This window comes from Falco rusticolus, chromosome 8 (assembly GCF_015220075.1).
Source record: "Falco rusticolus isolate bFalRus1 chromosome 8, bFalRus1.pri, whole genome shotgun sequence".
In the NCBI taxonomy this organism is placed as follows: Eukaryota; Metazoa; Chordata; class Aves; order Falconiformes; family Falconidae; genus Falco; species Falco rusticolus.
In genome coordinates this window covers 63,783,995-63,801,666 of record NC_051194.1, presented here as the reverse complement: position 1 = coordinate 63,801,666, position 17,672 = coordinate 63,783,995, and the positions used below count along the sequence as shown (strand labels likewise).

General features: G+C 43.1%; 1 protein-coding gene across 9 annotated transcripts in view; it reads left to right on the top strand.

Annotated features, from left to right (window-relative positions):
• ANKRD44 (ankyrin repeat domain 44) overlaps positions 1-17,672 on the top strand; it is a 143,310-nt gene that overhangs the window by 68,208 nt on the left and 57,430 nt on the right. For all 9 annotated transcript variants that reach the window (XR_005105723.1, XM_037397263.1, XM_037397262.1 and 6 more), the window contains exons 3-5: positions 5,419-5,497; positions 12,385-12,455; positions 16,020-16,220. Coding sequence is in view for 8 of the 9 variants with exons in the window: in XM_037397263.1 (XP_037253160.1) it covers positions 5,419-5,497; positions 12,385-12,455; positions 16,020-16,220 (351 nt within the window). In the remaining variant the exon portion in view is untranslated. The remainder of the gene's footprint in view (positions 1-5,418; positions 5,498-12,384; positions 12,456-16,019; positions 16,221-17,672) is intronic.

The following is a 17,672-nucleotide window of genomic DNA, read 5'->3' as shown; positions in this document are numbered from 1 at the left end:
GGAAGTAAATGCTTCTCTTCTAGATGTAGTTCTGCTGTGCTGGAAAGTCTTCCAGAGGATTTAGTAATGGAACTTTGGGGGGCTTCTGCCTTGAACACAGTATGACAGTTTGGTGCTGGGTAGCAGCTGTGTTTTCAGTGTGTATCTAGCCTCTAGTAGTGCTGTTTGATATGCCGTTAATTTAAGTGGGAAGTGATGGAGAATATTTTTTTTTTTCTGCAGACTGAAATTATGAACAATTCCCAGTTATGTAAGAAAACAATATCAAATTGCATTGATGTCTGCAAGGTAACCAGTATGACACTTATTTAGACTAAAATATTTTTTCTTTTAGAAAATAAATACGATTTTGTATATATTATAAAGAAAATGTGTGAACTGTGAAGAAGATTCTGCTTGAGTTTACTGAGAGCCTGAAATATTCCGAGTTGCTTTGTACAGCATGCTAGTATACTGGTGCATGCTAAATTATATGTATCTGTGCTGGTAATTCATTTTATTGGTGTGCTCAAAATGTTTGAGACAGTTAAGGATGTATAGGCCATTAAAAACTCATGGCAGGGTTTGGCTGTAGCTGCTTTATTTTCTTCAAAGGCAGCAACATCAGCCTGAAATACTTGAATTTTCTAAATCTGCTTTTCCCATCTACGCACGAATGATGTATGCTCCTGTGCCAGGGGTCCTCAAACTATGGCCCACGGGCTGGATACGGCCCCCCAGGGTCCTCAATCCGGCCCCCCTGTATTTACAGAACCCCCCCCCCCCGCCCGGGGTTGTGGGGGGAAACCAAGCAGCCGCAGATGACTGCCTGCCACTGCATCCGCGCCGGCCCCCTGGTTAAAGGTTTGAGGACCCCTGTTATGCCATCACCTCTCCTCCCCAAAAAATCAATATTGCATTTATAAAAACGGAGGAGTTATTTAATACTATCTATTAAGCCTTACATTGGAAACTTCCTGCTGTAAACATTAAAATATTTCCATTAATTAGGATAACAGTTTCTACAGTCTCGATTTAGGATTAGTAATTAATTTTAAAAGTTACTTTTTTCTAGCATAAAAGCTACTGTCAGCCTCATGGAAGGAAAGTGTTAGATGCGGGGGTGGGGGAGAAGATAATTTTTTGTGTCTCCAGAAGATCCAAGTATTTGTCTTTTCCATGTCATGGGCACTTGGCAATTAAAAACAGTCCAGAAAAGTTTTTGTTTCTGAGGCTGAACTGAAGACTGCGGAGATGAGAGGTGCTGGAACCAGGATCTGTGTTTTCAGATGGGAATTTCTGTGCAAAAGAGCACCAGGCATAAGTTACACAGCTTGACTTTGACTTCCCTGCTGTTACTCACAGTTAGGTATTTCGATTTTTGTGTATTAGAGGGTTTAATAAAAGAATCTGTGAGGAGGAGGAAATCCTGAAGCAGCAGAGATCTTCTTTGTGCAGCATCAGCTTTTGGCTCTGAACTGTTGTAAATAGCCCAAGAAGCTGCTGTGCATTTGCTTTTAGCCTCTTCTGTAGTTCCTAACTGGTTCCCAATATTTAATTTTCCTAAAGTCAAGTTGTATCTGAATAGTTGGGGTTTTTGATGGTGCCAGCTACTTCGTGCTATTCAAATACGGTGTCCTCAGATGTAAGGACAGTAAATGGAGTGGACGGGCAGGAGGTTTGTTTCTGTTACTGTTTCGGTTAGACTTGTATCAATGGAAGTTGCAGCCATTCACATGTGCCTCTAATATACTGTAGTTTATTTTGCCACTAGGCAGATCCCTGGCAGCTTGAAGGTGGTTGGGAATCCAAACACTCCTTACCAATGAAACCGGGAACTCTGTTTCTGTGGTGCATTAACTCCTTCTGTGCTGAACTATTCCTGTTGGCTGCTCAGGCAGTCTGGTGACAGAAAGAGGATACAGACTTTTATTTTCTGTAGCAGTTGCATTTACATTTTAATATCTATATTATAATTATCTATATAATATATAATTATGATTTATAATTTAAAATTATATTAAAATTATAATTTTAAAATAACTGTCCCAAACATCTGATCTGAACAGCTGCAGTTGATGTAAAAGTTCAACTCCCTCATCTCCTTTCAGATGTTGGCTGTGTTGAGAAGCTGTTGACCTTGTTCTCAATATGCCTGAATATTTTACATATGTTGATATGATTCATCCCAGCCACTGTTCTGCTTCATGTACTTCGCATTCTACTTCATGTACACCTACATGTGCTCTAAGGCACTGACCTGGTGAGGCACTTAAGGACTACCCTAACTTTAGACTTGTGAAGGGCCTTATCAGTGTCACTGTGATCACTTGAACAGTTTAAGCATGTGTTGAGTGTTCTTGCTGTTTGTTCTGTATTGTTCTATATTGTTCTATATTGTTCTTGAATATACTCGGTTGCCTGTTTGTTAAATTCTTCATTTCCTTCATCGGTACTTTTTTGAAGACAGTGTGTAAGGTAACGTTAACGTGCAGCAGCATCTCTTCTGTGAGCTAGTATGTCACAAATACAGCTCTGGGGGAGGGGGTGTTTATCTCATCTCAGCATGATTTTCTAGTGGCATTGTTTAGCTTATCTACTGTCTCTTACTGACATTTTGTTCCTCTGAGAGCTGCACTTGAAGCAGGTCTGATTATTTGTCTTGATGCTGTTTGTAATCCTGGTATCATTCCCTGCCCTGCTCCCCCCCCCTCCCTTTCCTTGCCTTGATACCGCATGTTCAGGTTTGGGGTACTGCCAGACCTTTGTGGCAATGACAAATACTCATTACTCCTCTCTCCCCGCTGGTAGCTTTCAGTCTTTATATCGTTACTGACTGACTTATTTATACTTGTATATATTTACACTCCTTTTACTGCCATCATGCCGCAGGGTCAGCCGTAGCTGGGCGGGTGTCGGTGCCCGGGCCAGGGGCACAGCCAGGGAGCTGCTTCGGCCTCGCTGGAGGGGGCACAGCGCCGGGGGGGCGCAGGGCGTGCGGCTGGAGGGGCAGATGCCCTGGTCCCTCTGGTCCCATCAGCCATGTGCAGGGCGCAGCCAGGAACCCGAGGGTGTCTGGCGGCTGCGTTGCTCATGTACACCCTCGGCTGCAGGCGAGTGCGGGGGCTTCTCCCCAGGCTGCTGAGAACGTTGCCTGTAGGGTGTCTCGGTGTGTTTGACTTTCTGTGCCGCACGTCCTGTGTTGTCATCTGCTGGTTCATCTGAGGGTGAACTAATCATAAAATAGGAGAAATTTTAGGGTTTTTTTCCTCTTGGAGAAGTAAAGCTTATATTCTGTTTTGGCACTAAACCCATCTTTTTCTGGAGACTTGATTCTCACTTAATTTGATAGGATGTTGCATTGATTTTAAAAAGTGAAAGCTGAGAATACTTACAGAGTTATTCCTGTTACAGAAGGATAAAAGTTCTACTTTTTCTGTTTCATGTCCTTTCCTCCCTCGATTATCAAATTTCCACTAGATTTACAGTTTAGTATAAAATGCTGCTTATAATTGGGGAAGCACTGAATAGCCTTGGTTCCCTGATAGAGAACATTGCTTGGTCTTGTCTTGTCGCGTGCACCTTCCAACTGCTCTGGTCTGTTGCCAAACTTGGCTGTGTTGCAAGAAGCTGCCACAAAATCTATCACTGACAGGTACCATAGCTATTACAAATACTGCGTTGTGCTAAAGAGAGATTCATGCATCACAATGAGCAAGCTAAAAAATTATTAAATCTGATTCTACTTTTGTACAGATGTTCGATCACTCTTAGCATATCTTTTGCCATGGATAGCCTTAGGACAGGTAATGTTAAGCAATACTCCCAGAAGGTCTCATGTGGCCTGTGAAAGCTACTCCATGGAGGATTATGTCTTAGGAACTGAGCACAGGAGAGAGTCTGGCTTGTGGTTACAGTTCCTGAGCGGACACTGCTGGATGGACACCGCTTAATATTGTTGTCATTTGCCTACCACGAGAGGAGGTGAAGTTCTCCAAGATATCTTTCCCTCTGACCTGTGACAACCAGGGTGTCAACAGGATCTGTCTCTTGAGCGTTTTATGTGCGTGCCCAGTATGTAAGATCAAAACCCACTGCAGCAGCGTCTGAGGACTACAGACATCATGTATGTTTGAAAAAACACACAAATATAAAAGTTAAATGTAACTTATTCTGGTGATCGGTGGTGCTGTGCCTCCCAGTGCTGGAAAACAAGTTTTCAGCCTTCACATGACAAACGGTTCCGCTGCACTGGTTTGTCCACATTTAAAGGATACTTTGAAGATAGTCCAAAATAGCTTGCAGCTGATGACCTCCCAGGCATATTAAAAGTGGTATTTTACTTGACAGGCTCAGGGATGTGTTTCAGGGAGAGAGTGTAAATACCAGTAGGGTTTCTGTGTTGGTATTTGCAGGAACTGTTGAACCTGTTACCAGCTTACGACATTTAATGTTGGTAGGTTGTAATTTGGTAAGTTTCATTGGTAAGTCTTTTAGAATTTCTTTTGTATTAGTGGTTAGGAAACTGAAACTAAACATGTTTAGGACTGGCAACAGGGGTCAAATAGCATGATTAGCACTATTAGCAGTTCTTGTGATTTTTGTTGTCCATATTGCAGTGTTTAGCAATTTCTTTTAAAAGCCTATGCTCTGGAATCATCTGAATAAAGTAGTAAAGGAAAGGAGGTTTTGTAAACACTATATTTATACCCCTTGAAGTCAGAAAAAAAAAAATCTTGACAATGTGACTCCCTAGGGCTGAAAATTACAGAAATCAAATAAAAGTAGATGGATTTCAGAAGTTGTGTATATGATTTTTAGCCGTTCTTCTAAGTTTAAGGACAGAAAACCGACTGGTAGTATTGCTTTTATTTGTGTTTAAAGGTCATTCAGGGTGTACAAGCCCATTTTGGGCTGCCGTGGACAACCAGGCTAAATGCTCTACAAGAACCTTTGTAGGCTAAGAGGATTGCATCCAGACCTAGTGTGTGGTCCCAAACCATTCCCCAGAGACCCTTCTGAGTGTTACGTTGTTGATCCAAACTGCATTACTAAGTCTGAAGTCCAGAAGCATTTGAATGATGTTGCTGCAGTGCTTAGAGTGGAAAAAGTTTCCAAAAGAGGCCCAAGGGTGATGTCTTTCCTCATTTTAGATTTGATTTGATTTGATCTACCTGAAAACAGGGTATCAGGGTACGGACCATGTCTCTGCAAAGTCTGGTAGAACCAAGTGATAGAAAAGTTGAGGTTTACTGGGAGGAAGTGTGTTGTTTAGGCCTTGAATTTTGTTGTTTCACTGGTTGAGATTGCATTTCTAATTATAAGCAGAAATACACCTAGAAAAACAAACACTATATAGAAATTTGTTGCTCTTTTAGTAACGGTGATGCTTGCAGTTACTGACCATGTTTTATAACTGGACATTCTGTGGTTTTGTAGGATGCTGAGAAACGAACTCCTCTTCATGTTGCGTCATTCCTGGGGGATGCAGACATCATCGAGCTTCTCATTTTGTCTGGTAAGGCAGTGTCCCTCCCTGTTATTAACTGCTAAATTAGGTAATTTTAAAGCTCCAAGGAATACCCAGCAAAGCATATATGAGTGAGCTTTGGGCAGTGCTATGATTTCTGAGTTTCATGGAGCTGGTTGCAGTTGTTGCAAACTTAGGAAATGTATTTAAATTTGGTGATACAATTATAAAACATGCACTGTGACTGACTGGAATTAATAAACGAACTAGTTTTTAAAAACTTCTGAAGCGTTCAAACTGACAATATTTGTGGATTCAGAAACTTGCTGAAATGCGTATTTGAAATGTGGGCTCACGTCCTGGAGTACAAGGCAGGAATTCCTGTTAAGCAAAAATTATTACGGAATAATAGCAAAAAAGTTATGAATTAGTTTGGATGAATTGTTAAGTGGTATTTACATTAGAAACATGATTCTAAGAGTCAGGAAGTTGATTTGGAGAATAGAAACTGTGCAGTAGGATGTATGTAAACAAAAAAAATATCAAAAAATGTTTGCAGACTGTTGCAGTGACAGAAACCACAACTGAAATATGTCAGAACAAAGCATAAAGCAGACATCTCTCAAGAAGTACACATGATTCATGGCAAGCTGCTGGATGTGCTTCCAGATTTCAAAGGCGGTGCTTTTCTAAACCAGAGAACTGTAAGGGTAAAGCTTATGGGGATTTAAGAATGTGGGATTGAAAGGAACATTATGGTACAAACATGTAGCCCCGTGCAAGCTATATGATTGGTTTCACATATTAGAGTTCTTTAAATGAGTTGCATGTTTTTTTTAGAAAGTTATTTCAGAACTATCAGTCCTATGACTGCAAGGCACCTTCTGATTTTCAGCCTCGAATCCTAGAATAATTTCGGCTGGGAGGCTTTTCTAGAGTTACCTGATCCAGCCCCCTGCTTAGAGCACCAGCCAGTTTCACGATTCGATCAGGCTGCTGACAGGCACACGCAGACCGCACAAACATATTTCTTCAGATTACCAGCCTAACCACACCTGGAGAAGGCAGAAAGTGAGAATTCAGTTCCCTGTAGCTAATGCGTTTCCTCTCTGTATTTTGGGGGGATTTTTCAGTTGTTTAATTGTTTAATGAGGGTGACTAGTTGGACATACATGATACATCAGATCTTTCTGCTCTAACCCTGATGCCAGCAGAATGATTTAAATGAACATTCCTCTGCTGACAGGTTATGCTTGGATGAGTTTTCATTATGCTAAATGTAAACATAATTTTCTTCACTGGGAGGTGAGAGTTAATATACTTAATCTGTGCACATATTCTTGCAGTGCATGTCATTTGTCACATACTGTTGTTCCACTGTGCCGTGAGAAGATTGCAGGAGCAATGTCGGTTTTTAGAAGTTTTACAATAACAGCACAGGCAATATCCCATAAACAGAAAGGTGAAGCCGTTCTGCCCATTCCTCCCCTGAATCCCAATGACATCTAAAAATGTCCTGGTGAACATTCTTGTTTTCGGTTGTGTTGCTAATGAGGAAAGGAGACGTTCTAGTGTTCTCCTGGGACACTATAGTTCCAGCACCTCACTGCCAAAGTGTCATCCACGGGCTGTAGCGTTTGTCTGGTCACAGCATGAAATGCCGATGATACATCCTCATCCTTTTCTATATATCCAAATGAGTGTGAAAAACTTCGAATATGGACTTTTAAAAATCGGACTTCGTGTCAGTGGGACTGTGCTGGGGTTCAGTCTGCAGGAACTGTGTGGAGCTTTCCCAACCAGCTCAGCATGAGGCACAATTAATCTGGTGTTGCATACTCTACCTATTCGTTGTCCTTTAATCTCTGAAGTATCATTGCTTATGGTGAGCATGAGTACTTGTATCCAAGAGCAGGTTTGGAGGTTTGTGAGGTTTTGAGGAGCAGATTTATGGGTTATTATAAACAATTCTTTGTTACTATGATCTCTCTGTGAACTAGGCTCCAAAGGCAACTGCAGCACCTTCCCTCTGCTTCACCGCTTCATTCAGTAAACTGTCTTAGTGAAAGCGTATCATAAAAGATTAATCTGATCGTAACATTTAGTTACATAAGCAGAAAAACTTTGTTGTCTGATTTAAAATGAAAGGGTGTTCTCACAGAGAGAAAGCACAAAATGTTTGCTGTTGGCATCAAAAAATAATATTCCCAGCATGAGCAGAAGCTAGGGAGAGTAGCAACCCATTGCATTTTGTACAGGGCTCAGGAGAGAAATTAAATGAAATATGCACATTCTGAGATTTGTGGCCCACAAACTGATGGCAGCACAAATAAATGTAGTGTCTAATGAATAAAACTTCTGCCCAGGTGGTTGGAGACAGACCAGAAATGGCTTTCTAGGTAGCCACTGAAATGCAGTCTGTTTGGAATGGATATAGGAGAGAGAGTGCCAGATCCCTCAACTGGTATGAATCACCCCGGCCCATTAAATGTCAGAGCTAGGTAGATTTACACCAGCTCAAAGGTCTGATCTGTAATCATATGGTTCAGACTGGGGAAACGGGCTATGTGGTTTTGTTTTTCCAGGCTATGTGAAAGCAGGGAGCTTTGAGCCCTTCTCTTTCTCCTCCTTTCTGTCAAGAAGGACCAGGGTAACCAGCCATCTCACGTAAACGAAGCTCTGTGTGATGACGCATGATGGATGTGCAAGATGAACTGTCTGGGCAAATACAAGCTCCTTTCTCATTTGTGCCGGTGCCTCTTCCCATCCTGGGCTCTGAGCTGGTGCTCGAGGGCATAACGTGTGAGCTCAGTCCCTTACGCCTTGTTCTCCACCGCGGAGCTTGCGATCTGGGCAGTTATCACCATGCCTCGCTATTTCAGATGGCTCCGAGCTTCCTGGCGAGAAGTTTTATGTGCTGGGGGCGTGCGTGCAGTATTGACGTCTGTCCTTCATAAACTGCACAGCACCTGAGGAGGACAGACCCCACCGTGGTTTGGGAGGGTTCCTGGTGAGCTCTGCCGCGCAGGTTTGGAGGGGAGACTGTCCTGTGGGCAGCGCGTTCTGGCCCATCGCGGTTGTGTAGGCAGCAGGGGAAGGTGCTGTGTAACCAGCGCTTCCTCGTAGGGCGGGCTAAGGGCTAGGTGGGCTGGAGAGGCAGCCTGCTCCCTGCCTGTCCCCGGGCTTCCAGACTCCTCTCCTTGGGGCTTTTGGGCATTCCCCTCGGGTGAAAGTCTGGAGGGTGTCCCAGGGCTGTCCCCTCTCTCCTTCCTGAGTGACCCCACCTGGGGGATCCCCAGGCCATCTCCCTCCTGGGCAAGTGACTCGGACTTGCGTTCAGGGAGATCCTGCCCGACCTCCTGTTCCTGGCATGCGGCTCTTGGGTTTCCGTGCTCACCTCCAGCACGACGCTGTGTGGCTGCCACGTTGTGGGCCCCAGTTCCATCTGCCGGGTGGTGCCGCTCTGTTACATTTTATTTGTGCTGGTCTTTGCTTTGTATTATTTGTCAGGTTGGGGGTGGTGGTGTTATTCCTTACATTTTTGTGTGTCTGTTGCTGTGTCACATAACAGAAGTTGGAAAGGTGCACGTTAATAATATCATTAATAGGTTAAAGACTAGAATTTCCTTCCTCCATTGACCATCCCTAATTTCAGAGGTTTAGACTGCAGAATCCAGATTTATTGGGGACCTGTGGATTTGGCAGATGTGGCTGGATGGAAAATTGTACTTTGGTTGGATAAAGACATGTTAACTTTATTCCTGAAAGTCGGCATCGGGTTGTTTATTTCAGATCTCAAAAGAACAGATTTATTTCCTCTTTTGGCAGAAAAATTTGGGAGTGAAAGATGGCAAAGATTACAAAACAGACATATTAAAGAAAAGTGGATTACAGAAAGTTTCCTCTCAGTTGATTTTATCTGTAATGTTATATATCGTGTTGTCTAATTCAGCCTCACAGAGCAAATCCAACAGCCAAGCCTTCAGGCCCATGGGTACAAGCCCTCCCGAGGGCAGAGTGCAGGGGATGGGGCTGAGAAACAGCTTTTCTCTGGAGAGAGGAGGGGTTTAAGTGGATGTTTTTTGGGGTGAGTGGGTGCTGTGGCTACCTGAAAGGATGTTAAGGGGAACTGTTTAAAGCAGCTCATCTTTCCAAGGATACGAAGGACACCACATACACCATGTTGAGTGTGTTATCAGGCCTCCCTGTCCTTGTAAATACACAGATTAATTCATGGAGTATTGTAGGAAGTGCATCGAAACATGGTTAAGGTACTTGGTCCAGAGTGAAGAGAGGGGCACTGAATTTCTGGGTGACTTTGGGAAAACATTGTAGATGGACTTGAAAATTTAAGCTTCTGATTTTTGGACACAGTTCGTTTTAAGTGCCTTAGCATGTTGTAGGGCACTTAGTCTTTGGAGTTGGATTTCTGTGTTAGCCAGTGCTTTCAAAGTGCTATGCCCCAGGCTGTCACAGGGTGGACATTCAAGCCTGTGAAGCATAGAGAACACCTTTGAAAACGTGGGCATTGCTCGCTGGGTGCCTCTGCTTGATCTCCTTTGAAATGGCAGGTATTTTATGTCCCTGAGGAAGTGCATCAGTGCTGGTTAAGTTTTTTCGTTGTCATTAACTATTGCTTGCAAGAAACTGCTGGGAACTTAAAAGCTGAATTTTGGTGAAAGAAATGGGCAGCTCAGAGGGAAACATTTTGACATGTCTCTTCAGAAAATGTGCACCTCAGTAAATGGACAACAGCAGCTCCTGTAACAGGCAACAGATGAATTGTGCAGCTCTTTAAAATCGGAAATCACAAACGTATTCAGCTGATGCACTGAATTAGATATGTAAGAGCATATCCACTTTGTCACGTAAAGAGCCCCAAAGCACAAATAGGTAAAGGGATGTGCAAAGCAGCTGAGGAAGAAAAGGCTGACAGCATGCTGTGTGTTACTTTATTTATACTGGTATGGTTTTGCTTTTATTATTTTCTTTAGCTGTTTTCTTGGCAACTATTTCAGTTTCTCAAAGGGTAAGTGGATCAGTGAGAGGCATGAATAGCTACGGACAGAAACACTTCCCTAGGTTTTCTGACCATCTTCATATTCACCAGTGCTACTGGAGTTGTTGAATACCGAGGAATGGTATGTTTGTCACACTTTGCTACTCCACACATAAGCCTTTCTGATTTGCAACCATCTGCTTGTAGGAGTTAGTGAATGGGTAGAAATAAACGAAAAGAAACCTTAGTTAAGAACATCAGGCAAAACCCCAAGGCAAATACAAAATAAATTTTGAAACCCCAAAAGAGGTCTCTGGTGGCAATAATTAGGAATCCGTCTGGGCAATTTGTGTCCCCAGGACCCCTGCTAGGCCAGATCAGTGTAAGGGAAGGTGCCTCGGGACAGTTCAGGAGGTTGTTGCCTTCCAGAGTGTCTCCAGAGCCTCGGGCAGGTAGGCAAAGAGCAGGATACTAATGCCTGTCAACCATAATTTATGGCCTTCTCGGTGAAGACAAAAGAGGCTAACAGCTTCCTTGCTTAGACAGATTCATTAGAAAACTCTTTGAAACTATTTTCTTTTCTAAAGGGTTTTTTTCCAGAGGGCAGGTTGTACACCAGGTACCAGGTTCTGAGGTGAGTTGGGAGGATTGCCTCTAATTGTTGCAATAGTTAAAAAAGTGCATTTCTTTTTCTTGCAGCCAAAAAATAATATCCACCTTGTGGAAATATGAAATAACTTGTTTCTTCTCTGATTATCTAGCACAGTTCCCAGTAACCACTGTGATTCAGAGGCAAGCACCGTGATGATCCTGAGAAAAGGCTCTTGGAAAGTACTTCTGATTCAGAGAGTGTGATCTATTAATCACAGGCTTTTGTATACATTTAAGTTATGATGCAAAATGAAGCTTAAGAATCTCTTTGTTCAAGAAGTTCAGAGGCTCATCCAGGCGATGTGCATGATGCTTGTGCTCCTCTAAATTTTTTCCTGCATATGCTGATCTTCTCAGACTAGTACTGCTACCTACAGACCTGAGAGGCACATTTTCAGGTTAAGTCCTTTTTAAAACTAGTTGCTCTAGTCCTAGTTGCTCTAGTCCTTTCCACTAGAGTTCCTTTCTGGGGTATCACATCAGTGAATAGCTTTAATATTTCTTTCAAACAAATCTGGTTTATCACACAAATACAGGAATCCTTTTTTTTTTTTTTTTTTTTTTTGTCTGCAGTCAGCCAGAACTGCTGTAGTTGTTAAATATTCTTCCATTACCCTTTTTTCTGGCGAGCCACTCCAAACCCATCCTCTTGTGCAGCTGTCTATCGGAGTGCACATTAGCAGTGAACAGATTGTCTCCTTCATCCCTCTTCTGATGTTTGCTGAACAACACCCACAGAAGCTAAGGTAGTCAGTGCCCAGTTTCCTCCTCAACCTGAGCATTTCCTGGTCCTGTTTTCTTGATCCCAGCAAGATTTGCAAAGCAGAGAAGCAGTTACATCTTCTAGTGGTCTGCCTGATGAAGCTGGGAACAAGAGATGGCTTGTTCAGGCTGATTCCCTTCATTATGCCTGCAGACAGCAGCAGTGCTGTGAGCAAAGGGTTGCTTTTTTCCCCCGTACTGTATCAACTGATCTAAAAAAATGCCTATACATAGGTTTACGTGTACATACATACATACATATGTAATCCTCTGCAACAAATCTTGCTGTAAACGAAGCTAATCCTGATAACAGTCTGACCTGTCCAGTTCCTTCCTTTCCCAATGATGGTTTAGCTCCTATCTATCTGGGATCTGGAAATGCATTTCAAGGTGAACAGGCTGCCAGGAGAGTCATGGTTAGCACCCGGAGTACCACACACGGCTCAGCTCTCAGGGAACAGCTGGGCAAAGCTTTTGGTGTGGCACCCAGGGCATGGATGTAACCTCTGCTGTTTACTTGCAGGTGCTCGTGTTAATGCCAAGGACAATATGTGGCTGACTCCTCTCCATCGAGCAGTTGCTTCAAGAAGTGAAGTGAGTAAGATTTGATTACCCTGCTTTTGCACGTGAACGACATGCTGGGGGAGAAAGCAGACTGCTGAGAGCTGTAGTAGGCAGCACAGTGATGCAAACAGGGAAAGCATTTTTGGTGTGCCGGGCCTTCAGCGCTGCAGCTGGAGGCCAGTGTTTACAGGTTAGTTGTAGCTGCCTTTGGGCATTGATGTGGTTGATTTTCGCCTTGTGGAACGCTTACACATCACCATAGCAAGTCCTGTTGAGCAACCGTCAGCTGGAGTGGAGTGGGCGACCAGGACTGAAGTGGGTTAGAGTCCACATGGGTCTACAGTGGCCACATCATCTTCAGGTGGTGAAGTAAAGAGGAATAAATCCATATGGATGTATGCACACTGTGCATGTCCCAGAAGGGAGTGGATATATGTATGTGATCCAGCATGTATTACCACATAGTTTGTTTTGGTTAATTGCATTTCAAGGCAGCCATTAGGTTTTTTGTTAATGCATTTGATTCATGCATAAAGGAGGGTTAGCCCGTATTTCTTCTTCTTGACAAGTAGAAATCTTCTGGCATCGTGTTGTACTTCTTCCGTTGCTATCTCAAAAAGGAGCAGCAGTAACTGTCAGGAATGCAGCTCAGGCATGACTGTTTTCAACTGCACCATCATTTTTGGCTTTCCATTTTGGACCTCCCTGCATACTTTTATCCTCCTAATACTTAGTTAACAGTGAGCCCAACTGCAGACCAAATTGGCTGCTGGGGATGAGGGGAGGGGTTGTAAAAGAGACAGAGGGTGGCTGTCTTCCAGAGATTGATGGACTTGAATCACCTCCGTCAAAGTCCAAGTGCTTGCCAAGCCTGGAGGCAGGAATCCTGGGCTCGCTTCTGAACTCGGGCATTGTTTGGCTGCTGGCTGAGCTTCCCAGCTGCTGGCATCCGCTGAAACCCTCTGAAAGGAATATCTGATAGAGTATGAATGCTGTAATGAGGCAAAATACAAAAAGCCATGTTGGAAAACAAAGGTCAGGCTTAAACCTTAAAAAACAGCCACAATCTTTCCGATGCAGGAATTGCAGTGTGCTTGGTTTCTTTTTCTGGATGTGCCAGAGTACATGATTTTTATTGTCAGTGACAATCCTAACAGAAAATGTATGTCTTTCTGCGTCTCATCTTTAACTCTTTGTCAGCCGAAGGCCAATTGCACAATGAGAAACTGTTTTCCCTTGTGCAGCAGTTGTGGTACCGCGGGGCAAGCGAGCCCCCAGTACGGTGGTGAGGCAGCAGGGGAAGGCGCCAGCCTTTGGTGCCTTTTCATGGGCTGCTGTAGGTTTTATGAACACACATCTCTCTCTTCTCCCGGTATTTTTCTTTGTTATTTATGTGATAATTGCTACTTCTGGTAATATTTTTGGAACAAGATTCAGCGTTCTGAGGCTCTTTCAGTGCTGCTTTTATTACACAAGCTAACAAGTGTGCAGCTTCAGTGTAATAGGACAAAACTGATAATGGTAGAAGCGGATAGCAGTAGGGGAGTTCCTAGTTCCCATTGACGGTAAGAAGAATTTATGGTCCAGAAGCTGACCAGTAGGACTCGGAGTGGTTTTTGAAGTTCCTGTGAGCACAGTTGCTTTTAGAATGACCACCTACAAGTTTTAAGTTTTATTATCAATCTTTTGCTATGAAGCTTTCACAGGATTCAGAAGCTGTCTCCTTACACCCTTTTATAGATTGATTAAAAGCATGAACAAGTTTTTACTTAAGTCTTAATGCTTTTCAAGTGAGCTTTAAGGCTTTAAATGTTTGTTTACAAATCAACAACCCTTAGGTGTGTCTGTGCAGGATTGTTAGGGGATGCATCAGCTTTCAGCCGTAGCCAGTTTGAAAAAGTAAAGAGATTTCACTGTGCTGACTTGGGATAACTAGAGACACTGAAGGCAGAGGCTTACACCACAGCTGCTGACTGCATGCACATGTAGAAATTACGTTGATAAAAAAGGGATAGCTCATGCTCTCAAAGGGAATAAAATTAAAACTTCCCCATAAGGACTCTAACATTTTGATCCCAAATCTGATAGAGCAGCAGATTTGGAGATGTAAACAAAAATGTGTAAGTGTTTTTTTAAAAAGTAAATATTTTTAGCTTTCTCTTTTCAGTCCTCAGTATTTACTTCTGAAAATTCTTCTGTAGCTTTTTCTTTCTTTCATTAAGAGTCGGTTCCTGCTGACTTTATGTCCCAGCTGGATAGGTCTCTAGTGAATTACATTTAAATGACTTCTAAAATAGTAGCCCTTTCATTGAAAATCAAAATCCTGTTGAGACATCAATAGTGAGATATCATTATTGGTGCTGTACAAGATGCGGTGTCACTAAGGACAAATCTGTTAGAGGATACGTTGTGAGATGGCTGTAGAAAATGAAACGGCCGGGATCGGTTGAGGGCAGAGAACTAAAATCTTAGTAATGGGTGTAGCGTTGCTGCGGGCACCCTCCTGGGCCATTCTAGGTACAGCAGTGCTATTTAAACACACGGTATGTGTTTCTTATTCACTAATAAAATTTTGGCTGAGCTTGCCAGAAAACTTTCCAGTTTATGGAAAAATAATAAGGTACTATGTAGGACTAGGGCTCTCCCAATTACCAGCTGTGAGTTGTAATTAGCAGACAAGGCTGCTTGAATGCTACTGTGTCCCAGTGGTTCCTTTGTGTTTTGTTTGTTTGTGGGGAAAAAAAAGAAGAAGAAACAAACCGTAATTTTGAGAGTGACTTGTTTTTTCATCTGACTCATTTAATGGCAGATGCATGAGTAGAAGCAGAAAAGAACAGATCGTGAATTCTCCAGTAAGGCAGTCTCTCAAGACAGAAAAGTACATTTTCTCACTGGGAAATATGCACTTGTAACCAACAAATTTAACCTTAAAAGATGTTGTTTGGTCTCAGGCTGACAGAATGGATGTTGCAGTGAAGACCCTTGGCCTGTGCTTAGCCCTCGGGGAGGGAAGGAATGCTACTGCTAACTTAGGGACGCCAGCATCAGCCCTTGCCTGTGATTCTCATCTTTTTGTGAAGCTAAAATTTTGTTTGCACATACTCTGTTTTATTTTCTTCTTTTTCTTGTTTATAAATAAAACTTACAGCAATTTTCTGTGATTTTACTCTCCATAATGATGTACTTTTTGTTTTGTAAATACTTTCTGTAACACTGAGCTCAAATAAGTACATTAGTTTCTTCACTGAGAGCACAGTTATGATGACCGAGGTACTGAAGGTTAATCAACCAAACAGGTTGGTCTGTCTGCATAGGCAGCTTCGTGCATCCTAAAATCAAGTTGGGAATTTTTGATCGTGAGGACACTGCTCTAAATGACAGCAGAGGTGGTGTGTACTCTGGCATTTGAATCAGCAGTACCATTTCACTAGCCTGGGAGGTTGTTTTGGTAAATGTTGTTCTCTTTCCCTCCTCCCGGCCATGTCTGATATCCATAAGTAATATGCATAGGTAATTTGATCAAGCTGCCAAGCAGGTGGGCCAGGTACGTATTCAAACTGCTTGGCTGTGGATGTAACTGTGTTGCCATTGCAGGAAGCAGTGCAAGTGTTGATTAAGCACTCAGCTGATGTCAATGCTCGGGACAAGAACTGGCAGACACCATTGCACGTGGCGGCTGCAAACAAGGCAGTGAAGTGTGCGGAGGTCATCATCCCCATGCTGAGCAGCGTCAACGTCTCTGACCGGGGAGGGCGGACAGCATTGCACCATGCAGCTCTCAATGGCCACATCGAGGTCAGTTGTTTAAGAGTGTAATTGATCACTGGTTGATTTATTTATTTTCCCAGTTCAAACAGTGACCTGCTGTGGCTGGGTCTAGACTGAGCCCCGTATCCCTGACCCCCACTGAATGATTCCTGTCGTTCAGCTGCTTTCCAGACTCTGCAAAAGGTTTCCTACCTGCAGGAACAAGACAGTGGCTGGGAAGTACCTGTGCGGAGCCAGCCCGCAGGTGGGGTGTGCACACCGACTGGGAGAGCTGGCTGTGCCACCAGCTCTGGCCACCCAGGTGTGTCCATGGCGCTTTTGGGCCTGCCTGCCTGCAAAAATGAGAGTGGCCAAATGGAAAGAAGGGACAACTGGTGGATTCATTTTGTGCTGAAGAAATGATCAGCTGTGTGAGATCCAGTCGGTCTGCTTTTCTAATTAGTGTTCTAGAAAATGCAGTTCTGTTTTTTCTGCTTACATAAGCAAACGCTTCTGGTCTAATTACTGTTTTTATATGAACAAAGCATACTCTTGTAAATAAAGCCCCCATGTAAAGGGTTTTGCTGACGTCTTTAGATCCCAGTGCGAGGATCCTCATTTGCCCGTTCCACACCTGAAGACCTAGAGATGGAATAAAAACTCTTAGACTGGAACAGTAGGCATCTGTCAACAGAAACTACTCAGTTCTACTGTAATTAAAAGAAGGAAGAGGAATGGTAGTTCCTGTAAAACGATGATGCTGTTTGGCTGCACTGTAGGAAAGAGATAGTAATGCTTGAGTCTAACCATCATCGTCTAAAGTTCCTGATCTTTTGGGTAGAGTATATCAGAAATGTTAATGGAATATATACCGTTACTAGCTGATCTCTGGGGCAAAGCAGTGTACAAGAGGAAGGCAATCATCCAGCTCTGTGATTTACGATTTTAGGATGTTTTGCTGAGAAAGTTGTTGAATGAGTTTTCAGTTCTCTTTCTTTTTTTCCCTGATTTTTCTGATGTTTAATGTTGGATGCTTGGCAATGGGGAAGGCAGCTTTTCACCTCTCAGCCATGCTGTCTAAAAGGCCAGCGTCGTGTGCGAAGCAGCCTGGTGCCATGGGCACACACAACTTAATAGAAATCACCGTGGTGTTGCAAGAAATAGACACTCCTTGTTGTGAGATCAAGCAGATTTTAGGGTTTGTTACCTCACAGTCTGAAGAAATCTCGTCCCAATCCACAAGAAAACTCCTTAGATTGGTCTTAACAGCAAAAACTAAGAGCAGTTAACGTTTCTCTTCCAGGCCTGTTTCTCTTCCAGGTTGTTTGCCAAGCTGAATTTGAAGCACATTGGAGTAGCAGTGCGCTCCATACCCTCAGCCCCCTCTGTGGACACAGAATTTGTCCTGGTTACTTGTGGCTGTCACCGGTCCATATCATTAATGCACACAGCTTTGAACAGTATTTGTGTAATTCACAAATTTATTATTCAAAAGTAGGA